Here is a 19,533-nt window from a genome sequence, read left to right as displayed (position 1 = left end):
GCACTGCTTGTTTTGCTCACATATTGCTCCACTGAGCCCAAGGTAAACAAGCATAACCCAGCACGGCTCGGAGTGCAGCTCTCTGTGCAGGGGTCATCCAGCTACCATCTCTTGATGTTCCCATAGCTTGACATGTTTCCAAAAAAAATGGAAAAACAACAATAATATTTGATTCATCCTCTTACAGGGCTCCAATGCACAGACAGAATGGTGACATTTAATGCTGTGTGCTCAGTCCCACACCCACGGGACTCAGCCAGGATTCTGACAGTGGTTTTAAATGCAAGGAGCCAAAACTTCAGCACAAAAAAGCAATGTCTTATGCAACCCAGCAAGGAAGAGCTGCAGGGCATTCTTTCAGCCTCCTGTCTCTCTGTAATACACCCCCAAATTACCATTAGGAAATTCCTGACATTAAAATGTGAGAGTCACCTTGTTCCTGCCTAGTTTCATCTCCCAGGGGTGACCCTCAGAACACTCATCATGGAGCAACAGATCATCACTACATGTCCCCAGCAGCCTGGCTGTGCTCTCCTTATGACTGGGACATGCTGTGGGCAGAGAGGGGCAGGGGAAGGGCACTCCTCATCCACCTCCCTGGTTCAAGAGCCAACTGGAAAGATGACAGAGGACCAAGCTCCTCTTTTTGCTCGTTTTCACATCCTCACTTTATGAGAGGCATCACTGACTCATAAGTCTGTGTCTTGAAGAGGTAAGACAGATTAATCCACCAACAGCCACCAGGGCACAGTCACATTTTGTTTTGGAAAGAAAAAAAAAATTCTTTTCACTTTGAGCCAACCATCAGAGAATTGCAGCTGAACAGGCTGAATATAGCTGTTGTCAGAGCAGATCCTTACTGAGCCATTCTTCCAGCCCTGGAAGGATGGGATTTGCTTCCATGGGGATGCAGCAGGGAGCAAAAGCAGTCTGAGCTCCATGCTCTTTACATGGATGGAATAAAAAAGTAACTCCCACACAAGTACAGGTGTAGCTGGCTTTTATTTACAGAGAAAGAAGCCAAGACCTTCAGCCCACATTTCTTCAGGTCAGTAAAGGTGGGCAGATGGGAAGCAGTGATGCCTGTACTCCTGCATTCCCTAACTATACATGAACCATGCTCAAGTTACACATCTCGCATACATCCCAAAGTGTTTACATCCATCATCTGTGCAAGATGCATTCAAGCACTTGGAAGCACTTCTGTCACTATAAAGCTGCTCTCCCACTCCTGCTCGTACCTAAAGCTAAGTAGCAACAGATCCCTTTGGGATTACACAGGCACAGATGTCCTTTTAAGCATGACTTTCCCATGGAAGTTACATCCTGATGGTTCTGGAGATCCATTTGCTACAAGATATTCTCTATATTGCAGCACAGCAGGGAAAAGGAGGAAGTAGCCCTAAAATACTCAACATAGTCTAGCAAACACTCCAACTGGCACTGCTGCGGGGAACACATCGCAAGTTTACACACAAGGCAAAAATATAGACATGCAAAAATAACCAAGTGCCAGCAAAAACAGACTCCAAAAAGAGTGACACCACCCTAAGTGCAACTGGATACCACAGTAACTACCACTACAGCGATGGGGCTTTTTTTGCCTACAGGAAAGGAAGCCTCCCAATTGTTGTTCCAAGACTCATTGCAGCCCCCCCAAATGCAGAGTACTACTCCCTTACAAACTGCCACTATCCAGCATCACAAACAGACAGCAGAAAAAGCTACAGCCAGGCTCTGCCATAGCATCATCCTACTCCCAGTGCCCGATAGTAGCCCAGGCTGAAAGCTCAGCTCGATCTCCCAAATTCCAAGCACAAGGATGGCAGCAGCAAAAAGGGCTCTGAGGGCATGGAGGAAGTGTCAGCTGCCAAAATACTTTTAGATAAACCATCTGATAAAAGACAAGTAGCATAGAAATGATCTCCTCCAACCCCCTGATCTCAAGGCAGACACAGAGTGCTGGCCGTGTGACAGCAGTGTGGAACATCAGCTCAGACTCAGGTTATAAACCTGCCCAGTATCTTCACAGCAAGACTGTGGGAGCTGTGGCTTTGCCTTGTTGATGCGCTTCACCTCGCCCATCCCAGCTGCCTCACCCCGTCCCAGCCGCCTCGCCCGAGGTGTGCGCACTGAGGAATCAGACAGGTGAGCAAGCACGTGTCCCTCAGGTGGCACGATGCTCTCTGGTTCCCAAACCTGGGGTGATAACCGGGGAATTTTACCTGGTAGACATCCCGGAGGCCGCACCACGCTCGCAGGGCTTGCCGGCATGCCCGCAACCGGGCAGCGTACCACCGCCTCAGCGCTGCCACCGTCACGGTCCAGACGAAGCGGCTGCCGCTGAAGAGCAAATCCTCCACCCCGCACATGAACACCGAAGCCATGAGCTGCTCGATCGGCGGAACAGAATCCCGGTAGGCTGCCGCTGGCTCTCGCTTCCTCCTTCAAACGCCTGGCATGACGGCAGCCCGGCTTTATACGGCGGGCGGAGGGCAGGGGTGTTGCACAGAGCCAGGGTCAAGCCTTACAACAAACTCCTCTTTCACCGCGCTTCCTGGGCAGCCTCCCAGGCATGCCCGGCGCCTGAAGCGCAGCCAGCGCCTGCAGTGGCTCAGCTCTACCAGCAGCTCACACAGCAGCCTTGTCCTTCTTAGCGGCTTATATAAATCTCCGTTAAGCTCCAGTAGCTACCACTATGTTTCCCAATTAAATTTTAACCCCTTTGCCATATGCCCTGACAACAACCCCATTTAGCCGCCGCGGGAGGGGAAGGCAGCGGCTCGGCGGCGTTAATCGGTGCCGCACTCCAGCGAGCGGGGCAGGAGCTTCTCACGCAGCTCCCGCCGAACACCCGGCGATATCTGCCTCCGAAACCTCATTATCAGCCACGGAGGGAACAAAGCTGTCATCTCTCCCTCCCAGTCGATCCCCTGCTCAAATTCTACACTAGAAATCCTATTTTTTAAAGAAGGTACCTCTGGGAGCCAGCAAGTGGAGGAATGGAAGTGAAAAAAAGAGGAGCAGAATGCTCCTGCAGAAATAGATGCACTAACTTCTCTCCCGGCTCCAATCACGGCAGACAGCCACAGCACAGAGCCTGCTCTGCACAGAACCACAGAATGGAGTGGGTTGAAAGGGACCTCCGGGCATCACCTAGTCCAACTCCCCTGCTACAGCAGGGTCATCCAGACCAGGCTGCCCAGGATCACATCCCGGTGAGTCTCTAGAGGAGACTCCATAACCTCCCTAAGCAGCCTGTTCCAGTGCTCCAGTTACCCTCAAAGTAAAAAAGCTTTTCCTTATTTTCAGATGAAACCCTCTGTGCTCTAATTTGTGCCCATGGCCCATTGTCATGTCACCAGGCACCACAGGAAAGAATCTGCCTCCATCCTCTTGACCCTCACCCTTTAGATATTGATAAGGATTGATAAAATCCCATCTGTCAGGTCTTTTCCAGACTAAGCAGTACCAGGTCTTTCAGCCTTTCCTCGTAAGAGAGATGCTTCAGTCCCGTTATTATTCTCACAGCCCTCCACTGGACTAACCTTCCTCTCAGGTTGAGGTGTTACATAGTACCAGTTAAACACTCCACACCTCCTAAAGAGGTGATTTTACTCTAACTCTTTAACTCCACTAATGCAGCACTTGCTGCATAACAAAAACAAAGCTGGCTGTGCTAGCTGAACTCTCCACAAACAACCCACAGCAAATAAACATGGTAATAATAGCCCACAAGAGACTCCAGCCTTGCCTCAATGTTTGGTTTTAAATTAAGCATCATCCTGCTCTTCTGGGGCTTAAACTGTTAATGCTAACAAGTCACACCTTTCATTTAAGAGCTCTTTCTTATTAAGAACTAAGGGAGGGAGGAAGTCAAAGGGCAATTAATCTTTTTAAGATCCTCTCAGAGGATTTGACATTTCCTAAGCTTTTTGAGACAGAAGCTGCAGGAAGGCCTACATGATACCATCAGCACCTTGCTGAAGGTACTACTCAAATTACAAGATTTTAGACTGAAACCACCAGCAAGACCAACTTGTAAAAAGTAAGCTCTGTTGTGCAACAGAACAAGCTAAAAGAAGGCAGGAGCAGCTCACATAAAGGCTGCATGGGAAAGTCACATCCCATGGCATTGCTGCTATTGCTTCCCCAAGGAAACTGCCTGCCAACAGTCTCCACTCTAGTTGAAGCAGCCCTGTCTCAAATGTTCTTCATGAAAGTAAGGCACTCTGTGTGCTTGTAGCACAGGGCAGGTATTCACAAACCCCATTTCATTCCATATTCATCTTCATGTTGCAAGACCCTACACTCATGCACAGAGAGCTTCTGCATCGTAGTTTGGGTGATGTAACTCTGTAAACAGATGACTGTAAGACAAGCTTTAGACCTGTGGGTCTCCTCACATCACACTTTAACACACAATGAAGGGAAAGCAGCTTCTTGGTGCTGCTTATCTATTGAATGTTGCTCCAGGGAGTATAAATCTCTCCAAGCCTTGCTTTCACACAGGGAAAACAAAGTGAGCTGGAGATACTGCTTGTTATAACAAGAGAGAAATAAAAAACTGGGTTGTCTACCAAAATCCAGTATCCTTATAGAGCTTTATTACCCCTTTGAATGCTATCTGAGAGCCTATGGCCAAAATAAACTCTTCCTCCTCCTCTATTGTTGCCCAGCACCACTATTCTGTGTTCAGTGGACTTGAGATCAACATGAATGTACAAAGTGGGAAAAAACCCAACCAAACCAAAATAAAACCATTCCATCTTCCACCAGAAGAGGCTGGTGATTAGTATCTACAGAGTGTTATTCCATTAACTTCACCCAGTGCCAGGCTCAACAGCAGGCAATGGCCATTCTCTCCAATAACACTGCTTTGGAGAGGAACCAGTCAGGAAAATCTCCAGTGGCATCTGTGTGTTATGGCCAAGTCGCATCCAAATTTGAACACAGAGATAAAAAGAAAAATCTGGCTTTTGAGTTCCATTTCTATAAGAAAAGAAAAGGAGCTTTGTAGTTAAAGAAACAGCACAGGGAACAACCCTGTCCTGTGCCAGGAAAATCCAACTGGCCCACTAGGAAAAGTTTAAATGTTTCTGTGCCTGCTATCCTCAGTGCCTTTTTTGTTTTCCATATCACCTAATTACATTGAAAAATTAAGGTTGATGAGAGTTTCCCTCCTTTAACAGAGCACAAGGGGTTTGTTTGGTTGGTTCATAATTGGTCTATGATCCATGTTATCTTCAAATATAAGTTTATGCTTCACAAGTTTACTGTGTGCCAGAGCGCTGGCCTCAGATGGCTCCATCTCAGAAGACAGACTCATATGCACTGAGGTCCTCCCTCCTCAGTACTCTGAACCACTTTATCCATCAGTATTTCCATTGCCTTATGCAACCTTTATGCTCTCATAATGAAGTTACAGCTCCACATGTAGGCTAAAAGAAGGCAAGAAACTTTTCCCTGCCCTTACTTAGGATACACAGACTTCAAACCCAGTCTCATGACTAAAAGCTTCACACCCACCTCGTCAGCCTTTCTGCAGATGAGATAGGTGATAAAACAAAGCAGCAGAAAGTACCATCTGGACTTCAACTTTCCAGCTGACCTGAGTACATGAGGCAGTAATCTCACCACGGAGCACTGTCCCTTGAACCTGGTGCTTAACACTGAATGCCCACAGCAAGAAATAGAACAAATAAAGTTTATGGTGAAAAGAGACACTAAGTGACATTTAGAATCATTTTGGTGATTTAATATGCAGCTGATGCATTACCCATTCAAATCACTCTTCATCTTTTTATTGACTTCCACTATCAGAAAGTGACTTGAAATACTTAAATAATATCCAGGCAACTTAAAGCCAGAATAGAGATCACAAAATCTAACAAGAGAAAGTCAGCAGAGTACCCAGATGTTTTCCAAAGGCTGTAGCATCCAGATCTCTGTTCTATCAGGAAGGCAGGAGGGAAGATCTCTACCTCAGGAAAGGTCTTTGTAGATGTATGCATCTCTTTCAACTGAACCCAAGAGATAGCTACTGCAGATCTGTTTGATGCAGAGTCACATGAACAACAAGGAATTAATTTCTGGTAAGGAATAACTCCACACAACAGGACCTAAGGAGAACATTGCTTAAAGAAAAGAGAGAAAACTTGAAGCATGGCAGATTCATGCTTTTCCTTACAGTATTGATTGTGGCTCCAAAATAACAACTATTAAAAACAATACAAAGGTTTGCTACTGACACAATAGGAAAAGGTGATTCCAAGTGGATTCTCAGGCTTTCTTGCATGTTATCTTCTGTGCCAAAAGGAGTGGAATGAGGCTTAGCTGAACTGCTGCTTTTCTTTTCACATTACCTCATATGAAGTTCACATGAAGAGAGAATCTATCTGCCTATGAGACCACAGGAGACGAGCATCAATCTACCTACAAAGCAGCTCTGCTGCTAGATACAGCTTTTGATTAGACATACAGGGAAAATGACACAGGCTCCAAGTCCCTAGTGGCAGGTAATGAAATTAAAGCTTTGATCATTCCTGGTCTCTGAACCTTCAGCAGTAAAAGGTGACTTACTGTGCAGATGCACAAAATGCCTCGTGTATGGGCCAGCAGATGCCTGTCCAAACTGGTGCTTTAAAAACACACTTCAATCCATGTCTTCATACTGACTACTTGATTGCAACCATTATTCATAATATTCTGTAGAGGGGACCAAAACAACCCACTGAGACAGCCCTCACAAGGTTAGAACAGCAATTCTATTTCATGGCACATCCTTTTGAGATCTTCTGTTACCCCGGCTCACTCCAAGAGCTCAAACCCTCAAGTCATGTTTATCCTGGGATGGTCCCAGAGCAATGATAAGCATCACTGAGGTCTGTGTCAGGACCCACAGGGTTGTGGTACCACATTGTTTACTGAATTCCCATCAGAATTCATAGAATCAACCACGTTGGAAGAGACCTCCAAGGTCATCCAGTCCAACCTAGCACCCAGTCCTAGACAATCATCTAGACCATGGCACTAACTGCCTCATCCAGGCTTTGCTTGAACACCTCCAGGGACAGTGAATCCACCACCTCCCTGGGCAGCCCATTCCAATGCAAATCACTCTCCCTGGCAACAACTTCCTCCTAACATCCAGCCTAGACCTCACCTGGCACAACTCAAGGCTGTGCCCCCTTGTTCTGTTGCTGGTTGCCTGGGAGAAGAGACCAACCCCCACCTGTCTACAACCTCCCTTCAGGTAGTTGTAGACAGGAACAAGGTCTCCACTATGCCTCCTCCTCTCCAGGTTGCATACCCCCAGCTCCCTCTGCCTCTCCTCACAGGGCTGTGCTCCAGGCCTCTCACCAGCTTCATCATCCTTCTCTGGACGCATCCCAGCTTGCTACATCTAAATGTGTTTCTCCTTTCTGCACAAATCCAGGTGCAGATTTTCATCCAAAGGTTCCCATTTTGCTTTGGTTTCAAGCCAGCAGTGCAAGATCACACTGTATTTCTAAAAGACATTTAAGAAAATCATAGAATCAGTCAGGGTTGGAAGGATCATCTAGTTCCAACCCCTTTGTCATGGGCAGGGACACCCTACCCTAGATCAGCCTGGCCACAGCCTCATCCAGCCTGGCCTTAAACACCTCCAGGAATGGGGGTCTCAACCACCTCCCTGGGCAACCTATTCCAGGCTCTCACCACTCTCATGGTGAAGAAATACCCCAAGGTGCTGATTTACAGGAGTTTTGTGAGCAGGAACAACTGAGTTACTTGGGAATTAAGACTTTCCCAGACAATGCTGAAGCTGCATATCCCTCCAACACTACCTTCTTTCCTTCTCTCCCTTTCCTTCTGTTTTGGTTTAATAATTCCTGTCATGAAACAAGCCTGTCAAGCTGTGAGCATTAATGCAATTAACCCCAAATAAAGATGAAGTGACTTTTCAAAAAATCATTTTTACTACACTCTGGCCCTTAATTACCAACCTGATAAAGTGAAATACAGTCATTGGACACCCTCTCTTTGATGTTCTAACCCCTCAGTATGTAAGATGCTTAAAAGGCAGCACCAGTGCATAGGATAAGTCTGTAATCCAGTCTGCTCTGATCAAGAGCTTTTGAAGCCAGATTCAACTTCTGGCAAAAGGTGTTTGCAAACCAGTTTGGTTCTTTAACATCACTTGAAAAAAAAAAGTCTTTTTACAAGATATTCCTTACCAACCCAATGGGAGTTTTTATATTAGCATGATTTGGGGGGATCTAGAATCATAGGATGCATCAAGTGGGAAAGAACCCTCAAAGGTCACCTTTTCCAAACTCCCCCCATACACACAGTGAGCATGGATGTCACTATCTAGATCAGGTTGCTCAGGGCTATGTCAAATCTGACCTTGAATGTCTCCAGGAATGGGGAGTCCACCACCTCTCTGGGCAACCTATAGAATGATACAATTCACCTGAGGTGGTGATTTCTCTACCTCTCAGAAATTAGTCTACACTTCCACAACGATTTGTCTACTGCCATTCACCTTATCAAACTTTAGACAGCGAATTAGATCTACTTGAAAGGGTCATGCCACTCTCCTTTAAGGTCAACCACAGCACCTAGTGTAGGTGTCTGATCTCTTCCCAGGTGATACACCAGGAATTTTGATTCCCAGATTTTGCCCACTAAACATCACCTAAGTGAAGTGAGTGATGTAGCTGAAACCTACAAGTGCAGCCAAAACGATCCACAGCTGCAGAGGTGGCTTTGGCACCTAGCACTCCCTTCTCTGAGCAAGGCACAGCCTCTAATGAGCTTATTCAACACCAACCTTACATACTTCTAAATGAGGTGTTGACTTTTTTCCTCCTCTGAGCCTGGGCTGTACATATACTGCTCTGCACTAATGATATAAACATAAGGCCGTGACACATAAACACAATTTCTAAAGATGAATTTCCTGCAGTCTGTATCTCATAGCAAGCTAATTAGCACTTCCCATCAGAAATGCAGTGCCACTGCCTTTTAACTTGATAAATGATTCAGCAGCTTGCAGTTTTGATTCCTCAAACAGCAAACTTTCATACCTGCAGCACCTAGAACTCCGAAACCAGGTCAGGTTGGAAACGAGCAGCAGATGCTCCAGTTTCACCAGCCGAGGTTTATCATCTGTCGCTACCACGCTACCGCCAGCAGAACGTGTCACCCAGTTTCTAGAACGCAGCCCTGCCTCCTCCAGCTCCCTACAGCTTTTGGCACAGGTCCAACAGCTTCAGTGAAACCTCTCATGCCCACACACATATAATCAGGTGAGGATGTAATTCGAGAGGTCTACAGGCAATTTGGCAGCAGCGAGCAGGACTTCTAAGGCTTGTCGCTATGTAACACGCACCTATATGCAAATCGTGTGACATTTTTAGCCACACACATCTCTAAGCCAGTGGAAGCTACAGCCCCACAAAGTCTGTTTGCACAAAAGAGAGGCATAATAAGGGGACACCAACCCAGTTTTCTGGGGAAAGGATAAAAAAAGAGGGGAAAAAATTAACTCCAGCTGAAAGTGGTTTTGTTTGTATCACACACTTGGAGCCCGCAAATGCTTTTGGACAAGCTGCATATCTATGCCTTTTCTCACTGAAGCAGGTCTGCAGGCAGGTTTCACTTACCCAGCCACCAGCACTGCTGTCTTCAGCTTTCCAGGCGTGGAGACCTGCCCCAGGGTCACAACACAGCAGGTCAGGGTGTCTGTGGGATTAGTGCAGCACAGCCTTCCCTACTCCAGGATGTAGGTAGGGGCAGGAGCCTGGAGGACCACCCTTCTCTTCTCTGCTTCGTGGGAAGGGTTTCCTTCTCAGAGCAGGGAGAGTCACTACCAGTTACATAGGAAATCATCCTACATTCAGTGCTACTCCCAAGTCACATCTGGAGGAAATAAGAGAGCAAATGGACACAGGGTGGAAACCTGGGGCATCCTCAGAGCTGCAGAGAAAGACATCACCACCAGCATCCCTGGAGAGGGCTGTGCCCAGGGCAGTGACAGCGATGCTGAAGGAAGTGATTCACTCTGCCAGCCTTACAAGACAGAGACACCTCCCAGCCTCTGCAGTTGCAGGGAGGGCCTGTGGGAAGCGATGGGACAGAGGAGAGGACACAATTGCCTTTGGCAGTTGTGGTAACAGGAGTGATTTCTCACCAAGCTGCTAATTTTACCTTCCTAATATCCAGCCTTGTAGCAGGCTGCTCTCAGATTTTGACTCTCACCATGCCTCCACTCTCAATAACCAGTTCATGGAGATGGTTCCCCAAGTCTGAAGAGAGGCAAGGAGCCTATGCAGAAGAGAGGTTGAGACACTGCAGAGCAAAGGGACAGACATCTGTTACATGCCATAAAAATAAATGATAGGAAAGCACAAAGCCTGCAGTCTCAGTGGTCTCATACCTCTAATGCCTCCAAACTGGTAGGAGAGTAACTGAAGTGGACAAAATACTTTTAGTATCCTAGTTTTAGAGGCAAAACATGTCCAGCCCACCAGATTGTGCAAAAAAGCAGAAGGGTTTCTTCCCTGGCTCTGCTGATGGGTCACTCAGAATGGCATTGTGCTCCTCAACACGTACCAGATCTGCTCAGCTTCCTTCAGGCACTGGTCCAGAGATATCAGCATCAGCCCAGTACTGTCCTGGCCAAAAATGGGGTGGTGTCTCCTGCATTTTGAGTCAGCAAGGAGTATCAAAGGGAGCCTGAAGAAGTCAGGTAATTACTTCTGGATGAAGTATTTCATGGTAGATATAAATACGTGAGGAACATGAAAATCCAAGGCTGCCCCAGCTTTATTATTATTTTATAGCCTCATTAATCTGCAGCAAATGGAGTAGAATTACTACATAACCTAAGTACTGAGCAGAGATCTACAATGCTGTAAGAACCTGCATAAATGAGATAGTAAAGTTTGAGCATTTTGCATGAGATATATATATATATATGGCCAGGAAGATGAAAACAACAACCCAAACCTATCAGTCTCTTGACAAGAATCTTTGAAAGAGTGAGAAGAAATGATATCTAACTATTATAATTACACCCTCAGTGCATTCATTCTCTCAGGATGAGTAACCTGAGATGCTGTAGCCTCCAGAAAAATCATGACTCAGAGCAATGCTCTGCCCTTGATTAGACTTTATGGGTCACACCTAGCCCAGGAAAGGCATACACCCAGGAAAGAACTTGTGCTTCCCTAAGTACATGCTCAGATGGCAGAGTTTAGATCACTGCATCCTATCAAATGCAAACCAAGAGTCCACCTTGGAGGCCTTTGGGCTTGCTCCCTGCCCCCAGTTCCAGTGCAAAAATCCAGCAGAGTAGGATTTGTTTCTGTGTCCACTCAGTATATGGCACACCAGACCACCAATACTGACACAAGTTTTGCACCAAAATCGTTAAAGTAACTGAACCCCATCCCGTTGTCACTGGTTGGCAAAGATTAGCAGCAACATAATACAGGCAACTGATGCTCTTTCAGGACCACAGTATTTGCCTCAATTCCCCTAGACCAGGCTGCCAGCATTTTGCTGCTCTGGCATGCTGCAGTAAGACTATGGTCCTATTTATTTGGGCCCTGAGCCTTGCACAGCCTGAGGTCAATAGGTCTTATTCCCCCTGCCATGGATGAGTTTAGTTCAGAGTCTTTTGAGGCAGATCCATGTGTTTCCCCAGCCAATTTTTGTAGAGAGAGAATCACAAGCCAGTGGAAAGAAGCAGCACCAGAAGATAGACGAGGCCAAAAGAAATTGGTACTGTAAATCTAGATAATAAGTTGCCAGAGGTCTCGAGACTACGGAGTGATGCAGATCTGCTGCAACTGAGTTTCTCAAGCTAGGAAGTAAACCCCTCATCATTTCACAATGTATCATCAGTGGCTACAGCAATTAGTGCCTCATTTTACTAACAAAGTACATATACAGTGCACAGCTGTATATCTGGCAGCTCCGGACAAATAAACAGGGAACAACTATCTTGAGTTTGAAAGGAAGCAAGTCACTAGGTGCTGCTGTTAGAGGAGATGAGTTCACACAGAAACATCCGGGTTGGAAAAACCCCTCAGGATCACCAGGTCCAACCTAGGATCCTACTCTACAAGATTCACCTTAAACTGTATCCCTAAGCATCACATCCAAACCAACCTTAAACACATCCAGGGTGGGTGATTCCACCACCTCCCTGCACATCTCATTCCAGTGCCTGACCACTCTCTCCATGAAAAACTTTTACCTACTATCCAACCTAAACCTCCCCAGTCTCAGCTTGAGGCCAGTCCTCCTTGTTCTATCTCAAATTACCTGTGAGAAGGGACCAGCAACAGCCTCTCCACAATGTCCCTTCAGGTAGTTGTAAAACAGCAACCAAGTCTCCCCTCACCCTCCTCTTCCTCAAACTAAACAGCCCCAGCTTCCAGTTCTGGTGTATTTCTTGAAGGTGTACCTCGGTGCTGAATGTCTGACTGTAGAAAAGGAACTAAGTCAAGCAGCTCATGTCATATCCTCAGAGGGACTACACCACTTACATAGGGCACTAAATGTTGCTCCAAGACTGAAACAAGTTGTCCAAAGTACACAAGCTACTGATCGCTCAGAAAGTAGGTGCCCACCAGCATGGGGCTGTGGGGCATGAGGAGCAACTGAAGGAAAAAGAGCAACGATTGAAAGGATTCTTTCATCCTCAGAATGCCTCCAAAGTAAACAAGCAGCATGCCATGGGTTTGATCCAAAGCCCATTGAAATCGATTGAAAGACTCCAGCTGCCCTCAAAAGGCTTGCAGGGAGGCCGGGCATGCCACGAGAGCTCCGCAAGCTGCCCCACCAACGCTGGCCCCCAGCGGTGACCCCCACAGCTCCTCCTGCCATTGCTCAGTTCTTCTCTCCTTGGCTTCAGAAGGCAGTTTGGATGTGGAAAGCCTGAACTATAACTCTGCCTCGTATATTATGATTTGCCTTCTGGAGCCACCATACAGGTCAGTCCTCCAGTCACCACTCTTGAATTTCCCCTTAAAACTTTTCACTGTTCTGAGAAGCAAGCTCTGCTGATACTCCAGAAATTTCAAGTTCCTCTTGCCAAGAAGGAGAGGCCAAGTTAAGATAACATGCATTTTGCATGTTCAAGCTGAGCCAAGCCCCTTCAAGAACAAAAGTAAGGAATCCTGGTCCAATTTTCCCTCCCTTTTTAGAAAAGAGAGGAAAAGCACCTAGAGAAAGGCTTGACGCCATCACTGGCTCTATCAGATGCCCCCGGGCAGGAGTGGTGACATCAGGAAAGGTCAGACACACAAACAATGAAAAAGGAAATGGTGATGGAGGGCAGGGTGGGATGGCCACAGCCAGCTGCTGAGTCAACCCATTTAGCTCAGAAGGGCCTCACCCCCAGCAGGTACTGGACACAGAGCTGTGTCCCTGCCAGGTGAAGTTGCCTCATCTCTCCCTTTTCTCAAGGGCCCCCCGCCAGACACATGGCACAGCACTGGGGGTCTTGCCCACCCCAGCTCCCCACTTGTCAGCACATCTGTCATTCCTTATGGTGGCTATGGCCAGATCCAGCAGTTAAAGCTGTGCAATCCTTTATGCCAGTGTATACAGAGGGTGAGAACACGGGTACAGAGGAGTGAGCTGCCCCAGTCTACTGCTAAACCAGAGTAACTTGGTTTCTGCTCAGCTTTCTGGGGAGTGTAAGAGGACAGGTCATAGGAGAAAGGGAGAGTGGACTTCACCAAAGGGTTGATGAACATAGAAACATAGAATTATAGAATCAACCAGGTTGGAAGAGACCTCCAAGATCATCCAGTCCAACCTAGCACCCAGCCCTAGACAATCAACTAGACCATGGCACTAAGTGCCTCAACCCAGTCCCCTCTTGAACACCTAATGATGGTACAGGCTGCAAAAACTTACTTTCAGCATACAAACTCCTTTTAAATATAGTTTGGATCCAACGTTCTGTTCTGGTTTTTAACCCCTCTAAAGTTTTCCCTAATCACTTTGGCAGAGAGGGAAGCCAAGCAGACAGGTTGGGAGCAAGGCTTTTACCACAGCCAGGCTCCCCACAGTCTCCTCATCTCTCTTCTGGCCATTCTGCAACAACACAAACTCCCCAATGGGGGTCAATCTCAGAACATTCATATGGTTTAAAGTTATTGCTGCTATAATAGGCACAAATGAGGATCCAGCATTTGTTAACAATTATCCCAGGCAATAACTTCAGTCTCCTCCTCATACTTCAAATGGAAGCAAGGCAGCAACTGAGCAGTACCTGTTGGCAGAGAAACTTTTAAATAGATGGGTAGGAGTGGCTGAAATGGTTTCCTAAGAGCAAAATCCTCATTGCTTTATGATTTCATCCCTTTGGGATATAAAGCAGGCTTGCTAACTGCCCTCAACGTCTTCAGAGCTGTGATTCAATCAGCATTTCATGGTCCTAATTAACGGGTGTTTGTTTTCACAGGCGTGATTCCTCATTTGCCAAGGCTGCAAAATTATCAGGCACTTTTCCCCTCCTCCTTGGAGAGGACATGAGAGCTTAGCTAGAGAAAGGAAGTCATTTGGAGCAGGAAGAGGATGCTTGGATACAGAGCTGGAATGCTCACATTAGGCCCTTTCTGAGGTGAGAGGATCAAATGGACATCAAAAAGAAAAAAAAACCACAAACAACCCACTGCTATTCTCATTCAGGTTACTGGGCAGAACTGTAGCACAGAAAGCCTTTTGCCTGCTTGTTTCAGCAGGTCACACCATCTCACCTGCCTGCTCCGGCAGGATGCTTCACAGGATCCCTGCTCCTATCCTATGCATGTAGTTGAAAGGGAAGAAGATAGAGGACAGCAAGACTAGGGAAACCAGAGTGCTTGGTCCACCTCTTCCTCCTCAGGAGGGAGAAAGGACTTCCAACTATTGCTGACTGGGTCCTGTTACACCCAGTCTCATTACCTTTTGTCCCATATACCTGTTTCTCAAGTCTTGAAAAGCCATACAAGGAACAGAGAGACCAAACTTCCTTCTCCTTACATGCACCTGCCCCTCCCAGAATGGAACACTGACGTCTGCAGCTATCAAGTGGCTCACCAGGTCCTGTGCCATCTTCAGCATCCACCAAAGCTGAGGCTGACGCATGCTCCTTACTCCCTACATGCTAAACATTTTCTGTCCTTCAGGGAGGCAGACATGGATATTTGGACCACAGAAGGGAAAAAAGATTGAAGGAACTGTCAGGAGACAGGTACCAGCTTTAGGGTGAGAAAAACTCTGGGACTGGCATCCTGGACAATAGAGAAAGGGGCTCCAATGTACCACAGGATGTCTGTAGAGAGAGCAGCATTTCACATCAGGGGCACAGGCAAAAGGAAGTGTCCCTTCCCAACACAGCCCTGTCCTTCCCACCACTCCCCATGCACTGTCTTGGCAGCACCCAGGCACATCTGCCTGTTCTGCACAGAGGCAGCAAACTCCTTCAGCACAGACATCACAGAACACAACTCATTCCTAGGATTCATACAAAAATACATTTGGGGATTTGAAAACAAATCAGGAGGATGCTACCACTTCCAAATCCTCTGGGGAATAAACCCAAACCACAGAATCAACCAACCAACCCACCCACCCACCCAACAACAAAAAGCAATCAACAAATACCCCCCACCAAAAAAACCCCAACCCAAACAAAAAACTAACCACCACCACCCAGCCCCCCCCCACAAACTAGAAACATTTATGGTATCCTTTACTCCTCCTTCATTGTTAGCTCAAAAACCTCCACAAGAATGCAGGAGCCACTGGAGTACAAGTCTCTTTGCTGCATTGCTAGCTATGCATTGGTCTTACAGCAGATAAAGTTGTAGCACAGCACCATCTGCTCCCCAATATGCTTCCTGCCAGCTTCCAGAGCAGGCTTTTACTCACACAGACCTTTCCAGGTACAGCTGAGCTGATGGCCTCAACATCTCTCACCACAGTAAGGCATTTGCCACCTGCCTATTGCACATTTGGGGTGTACCCTGTGGAAAGGTGAGGCCAGACCATTTATTTCCTGACATTCAGGTTAGGCTCATAGTGCCAGCTCTAGTGAATTGCCCTTGATGATGCTCCACAGCCTAAAAATGCTGCAAGAGATAGCACATTTTCCAGCTGTTTGTGCTAATGCCAGAGCACATTTAGATCAGCAATTTCTGTTCTGAATAGTCCAAGGGTTACTGCAAGATTTTCCATTCTGATAGATGAATGAGAAGGAGAAAAGCAGCCAAATTTCAATCTGAAGATGTGGAAACATTGAGGGACTTGTACATAAGCATATGTGAAATTCTCAGCCATTAATCAGGGAGCTTCCAACTTCTGGGTTTCAAGCACACATTGAACAATAACCAAAGCACCAGGAAGCTCAGTAGAGAGCAGATCCTGAAGGCAAATGCCCACAGGAGCTTTCAGGGGATGCCCAGGCCCAGCAGTATGGTTGCAGAGTTTTGCCAGTGCTCAGCTGAGGATGAGCTGTCCCATCCTGCAGCTCCTTTGGCTGGGTACCAACCTAGCAGCCAACAGGGCAAACCCCAGACCCCTGACTCTCCCCAAATTCCTCCTCTTCTGCCTGTGGAGCAGTTACTGAAGCTCTGTGCTCAGCAAGAACAGTAAAGCCCACCACAGCCTGGAGCAGTGCTGGCTGCTGCTGCAGTAGCAAACACTTTCAGCCTGTGAGGTTCTTGGTGCAGCCTCCAGCCCCCAGCCCAAGGCAGGACAGCTTCTCCACATGGTAAAACCTCTGTCCCCTTGACATCCACAGTAGACATTGCGGCCAAAAGGATGCCTGAGCAGCATTAAGAAACACACCAGAAACTGGTGCCAACACTGTGCAAAGTAGGCTTGGGAGAAGCTTTTGAATACCCTTTGTACTCAGTCACTTCTGATCTGAGCTCCCAGGAGCACCTCCATCTACCACAGAAAAATACACCCCTAAACCCCCCCAAATTCAGAAGGCAGTAGCAGTGTCCCAGGGTCTAGCAACTCATCAAATCAAACAAGTTTCTCTCACCTGAGACTCGGGAGACAGGTACCTTCTGGAGATGAAAGCTGCTTGCACACCCTAGCCTCTGCCACACTCCATAAAAACCTCTGCTTAATTCTCTACTTGGGTGCTTCGCTCCGTCCCCCAGCTCAGCTCTTCTGCAAAGCCTTCTGTGCAGTGCTGTCACCAGTCGAGGGCTGCTGACCACACACCACGGCACTAGAGCTGGTGGCTGGAGGCAGGGGAATTCCTGCAGCACTGGGAGAAGAGGCCAAGCACCTCCCAGGGCTCCCGGGACAAGAGAGCGCCTGTCAGAAGACAAAGCAGTGAGTAAACTGGTTCAGCCTGTTGCTGCCGATGCTGAAGGCCAGCTCGGCACAGGAGGTGTTTAAGTCATGTGTCTGCTCCTGTCCCAGCTTGGAAAGAAAAAAAGGAAAGTGGTTTTGTAGGATTTAAGACTTTCACCTAACCAAACCATTTGTCAAAGAGAATATTTTGATGACCAAAACAGGAACACCACAAGATTTGGAGCTTCAATCAATGCCAAAGTTAGAACAAAACAAGCCCTACTTCCTTCTCCCAAATTTTGTTTCACACGGATGTACCTCCTCTTCTACTGTTCAGAGCCAGGAATGGGGAGTCTTATTTCCACTTCTCTTCCCCCCAGCCTTATCACACAGACTACAAGCAATCAAGATAACCAGTGTCACTTTACAAATGACCACCCTCCCTTTCCTAACTTCCCAGGGAAAGGAAAGGAGAGCATCCGTGTAGTTTCAAATAGTTTCATCTGATCTGTGAGTACAACTCATGGCACTGTTCTTATGCCTTAAATACCTTGGTTCCCACAGCTGCAGGTTTCAGTAGCTATTTGGTTGTAGAGTGGGTGCACCATGCAAGTGCACCAAAACATTGAGCAACTGGCTGTTGTGGTTCTGAGCCAAGGGAAAGCTTGATCCCAGCTGAGCCAGCCCAGCTGTATTAGGCACAGTGAGCACAGAAACCAGGAGCCCACCTGTGGCTGGAGGCTCCCCCTGGGCTCCATCAGAAATGTTAGCTCAAGTTGCTCAGACCTGACAGGACCAAGCATAGATCTCAGGCCACTTTCCTCTCAATAAAATGAGTTCCTAGGGAGAAATCAAGCTCTTCACTGTCTCAGTCTTCATAATTTCAACCCTGTATTCACTGCATTGCAGCTGGCACTGCCTAGTGGAAGACAACTGCTGCTGTTTGGGGAGAAATTCACCTATTTCACCATTCATCTCTACACTGTAGAACCAGCACCTTCTAAGGAACCATTGGCTTGGCCTACAGCACCCACAATGCTCAACTCAGGCTTTGGCATTCTGGATTCAAAACATCTTAAAGCACTTCTGCATGAATGCCCCTCTGGCATGCTATTGGACTTGTCAGTGCACACCTGTAGTTCTGCCGTTGCTCAGCCTTACTTTTCCACATTATGCCTGTATTTTAGCCTTCCATTAGTTCACTCCTCTTTTTATCCAATCTCTTCCTGGGATAGAGAGGGTCTGTTTTCCCTTACAAAATTTTCATGCATCCTAAAAGGGTAGTGTTTCCCAGAATTTTACCCAGAGCCACACAGAAGAACCTGCCTGTCCCAGCCTGCTAACAGCAGATAGGGATTACAGATGAAACAGGTATATCACCAAAACATTGGTGCACAGCATGAACTGCACCATGGTTCCTTGATGTCTCTGGTGCCCCTCACTCTAGCAGCTGTGATTACTGCAGGCCTTGGTTCATTCCAGATACAAACCCAACCTTACTTAACATCATTTCAATTCATCCCTGCATAATCCTTGTCTCCATTAGATTAAGGAAGAGAAATATATTTGCTACCTAATTATAGGAGCCAGGCTGGAGCAGATCCTTTAAACAAACCCATCCTGACTAAGCTCTCCTAACTCCCCTTACCCAGCCTTCCCCCCTGCACCCCTCAGGTATCACCAACAAGCAGCTCCTCAAATCAGCAGCTCTCTTCTCCTGCAGGACCGGTCTTTCCACAGCCCGGGGCACCAGTGCCAGCTCTCATGCAGGGAAACCATCCAACTCACCTCCGGGGTGAATTTTGCTGTGATGCCCCTCCTGCATCTAAACAGCTGCTCTTCAGAGAGGGCAACTCCAGTAATAAAGCCATCCAAAGCTGCCCAGATCTGCTTTGTCTTTTCTCCTCAGCAGGCTGCAGCACACTTAGTTCACAATTTTGGGGATCCTCTTACATAAGACTTGAGTCTGGAGGAGCTGCCCAACACCACACTGCTTGGGCAGCCCCCAGGGATTTGAGGGTTGCTAACCACATCTTAATAATTGCATTTTGACTCCAGTGATCACAGTGATGATGCAGCTGTCAGACAGGACTCACACCAGCTTCACGTCTCTCCACATGCGTACCCACTATGATCACTACAATACCAAAACAGCCAGAGAAATACAGAGTGAAGGGCTACAAGGATGACTAAGGGGATAGAACATCTCTTTGGAAGAAAGGCTGAGAG

At 47.2% G+C, this 19,533-nt stretch overlaps 1 protein-coding gene across 8 annotated transcripts in view; it reads right to left on the bottom strand.

Annotated features, from left to right (window-relative positions):
* The window catches only part of FRMD4B (FERM domain containing 4B), a 155,325-nt gene that overhangs the window by 97,959 nt on the left and 37,833 nt on the right, over positions 1-19,533 (bottom strand). Inside the window, exon 1 of one of the 8 annotated variants that reach the window (XM_064156263.1) lies at positions 2,226-2,416. The exons of the other annotated variants lie outside the window; for them this stretch is intronic. Within the exon in view, the coding sequence (XP_064012333.1) occupies positions 2,226-2,387 (162 nt within the window). The 5' untranslated portion in view covers positions 2,388-2,416. Of the gene's footprint in view, positions 1-2,225; positions 2,417-19,533 lie in introns of those variants that run through there. 8 annotated transcript variants of the gene reach the window in all.

The sequence above is a fragment of the Pogoniulus pusillus genome, chromosome 16 (genome assembly GCF_015220805.1).
Source record: "Pogoniulus pusillus isolate bPogPus1 chromosome 16, bPogPus1.pri, whole genome shotgun sequence".
Taxonomy (NCBI): Eukaryota; Metazoa; Chordata; class Aves; order Piciformes; family Lybiidae; genus Pogoniulus; species Pogoniulus pusillus.
Note: the sequence above shows the minus strand (reverse complement) of the source record. Positions and strands in the feature narration are given on the sequence as shown.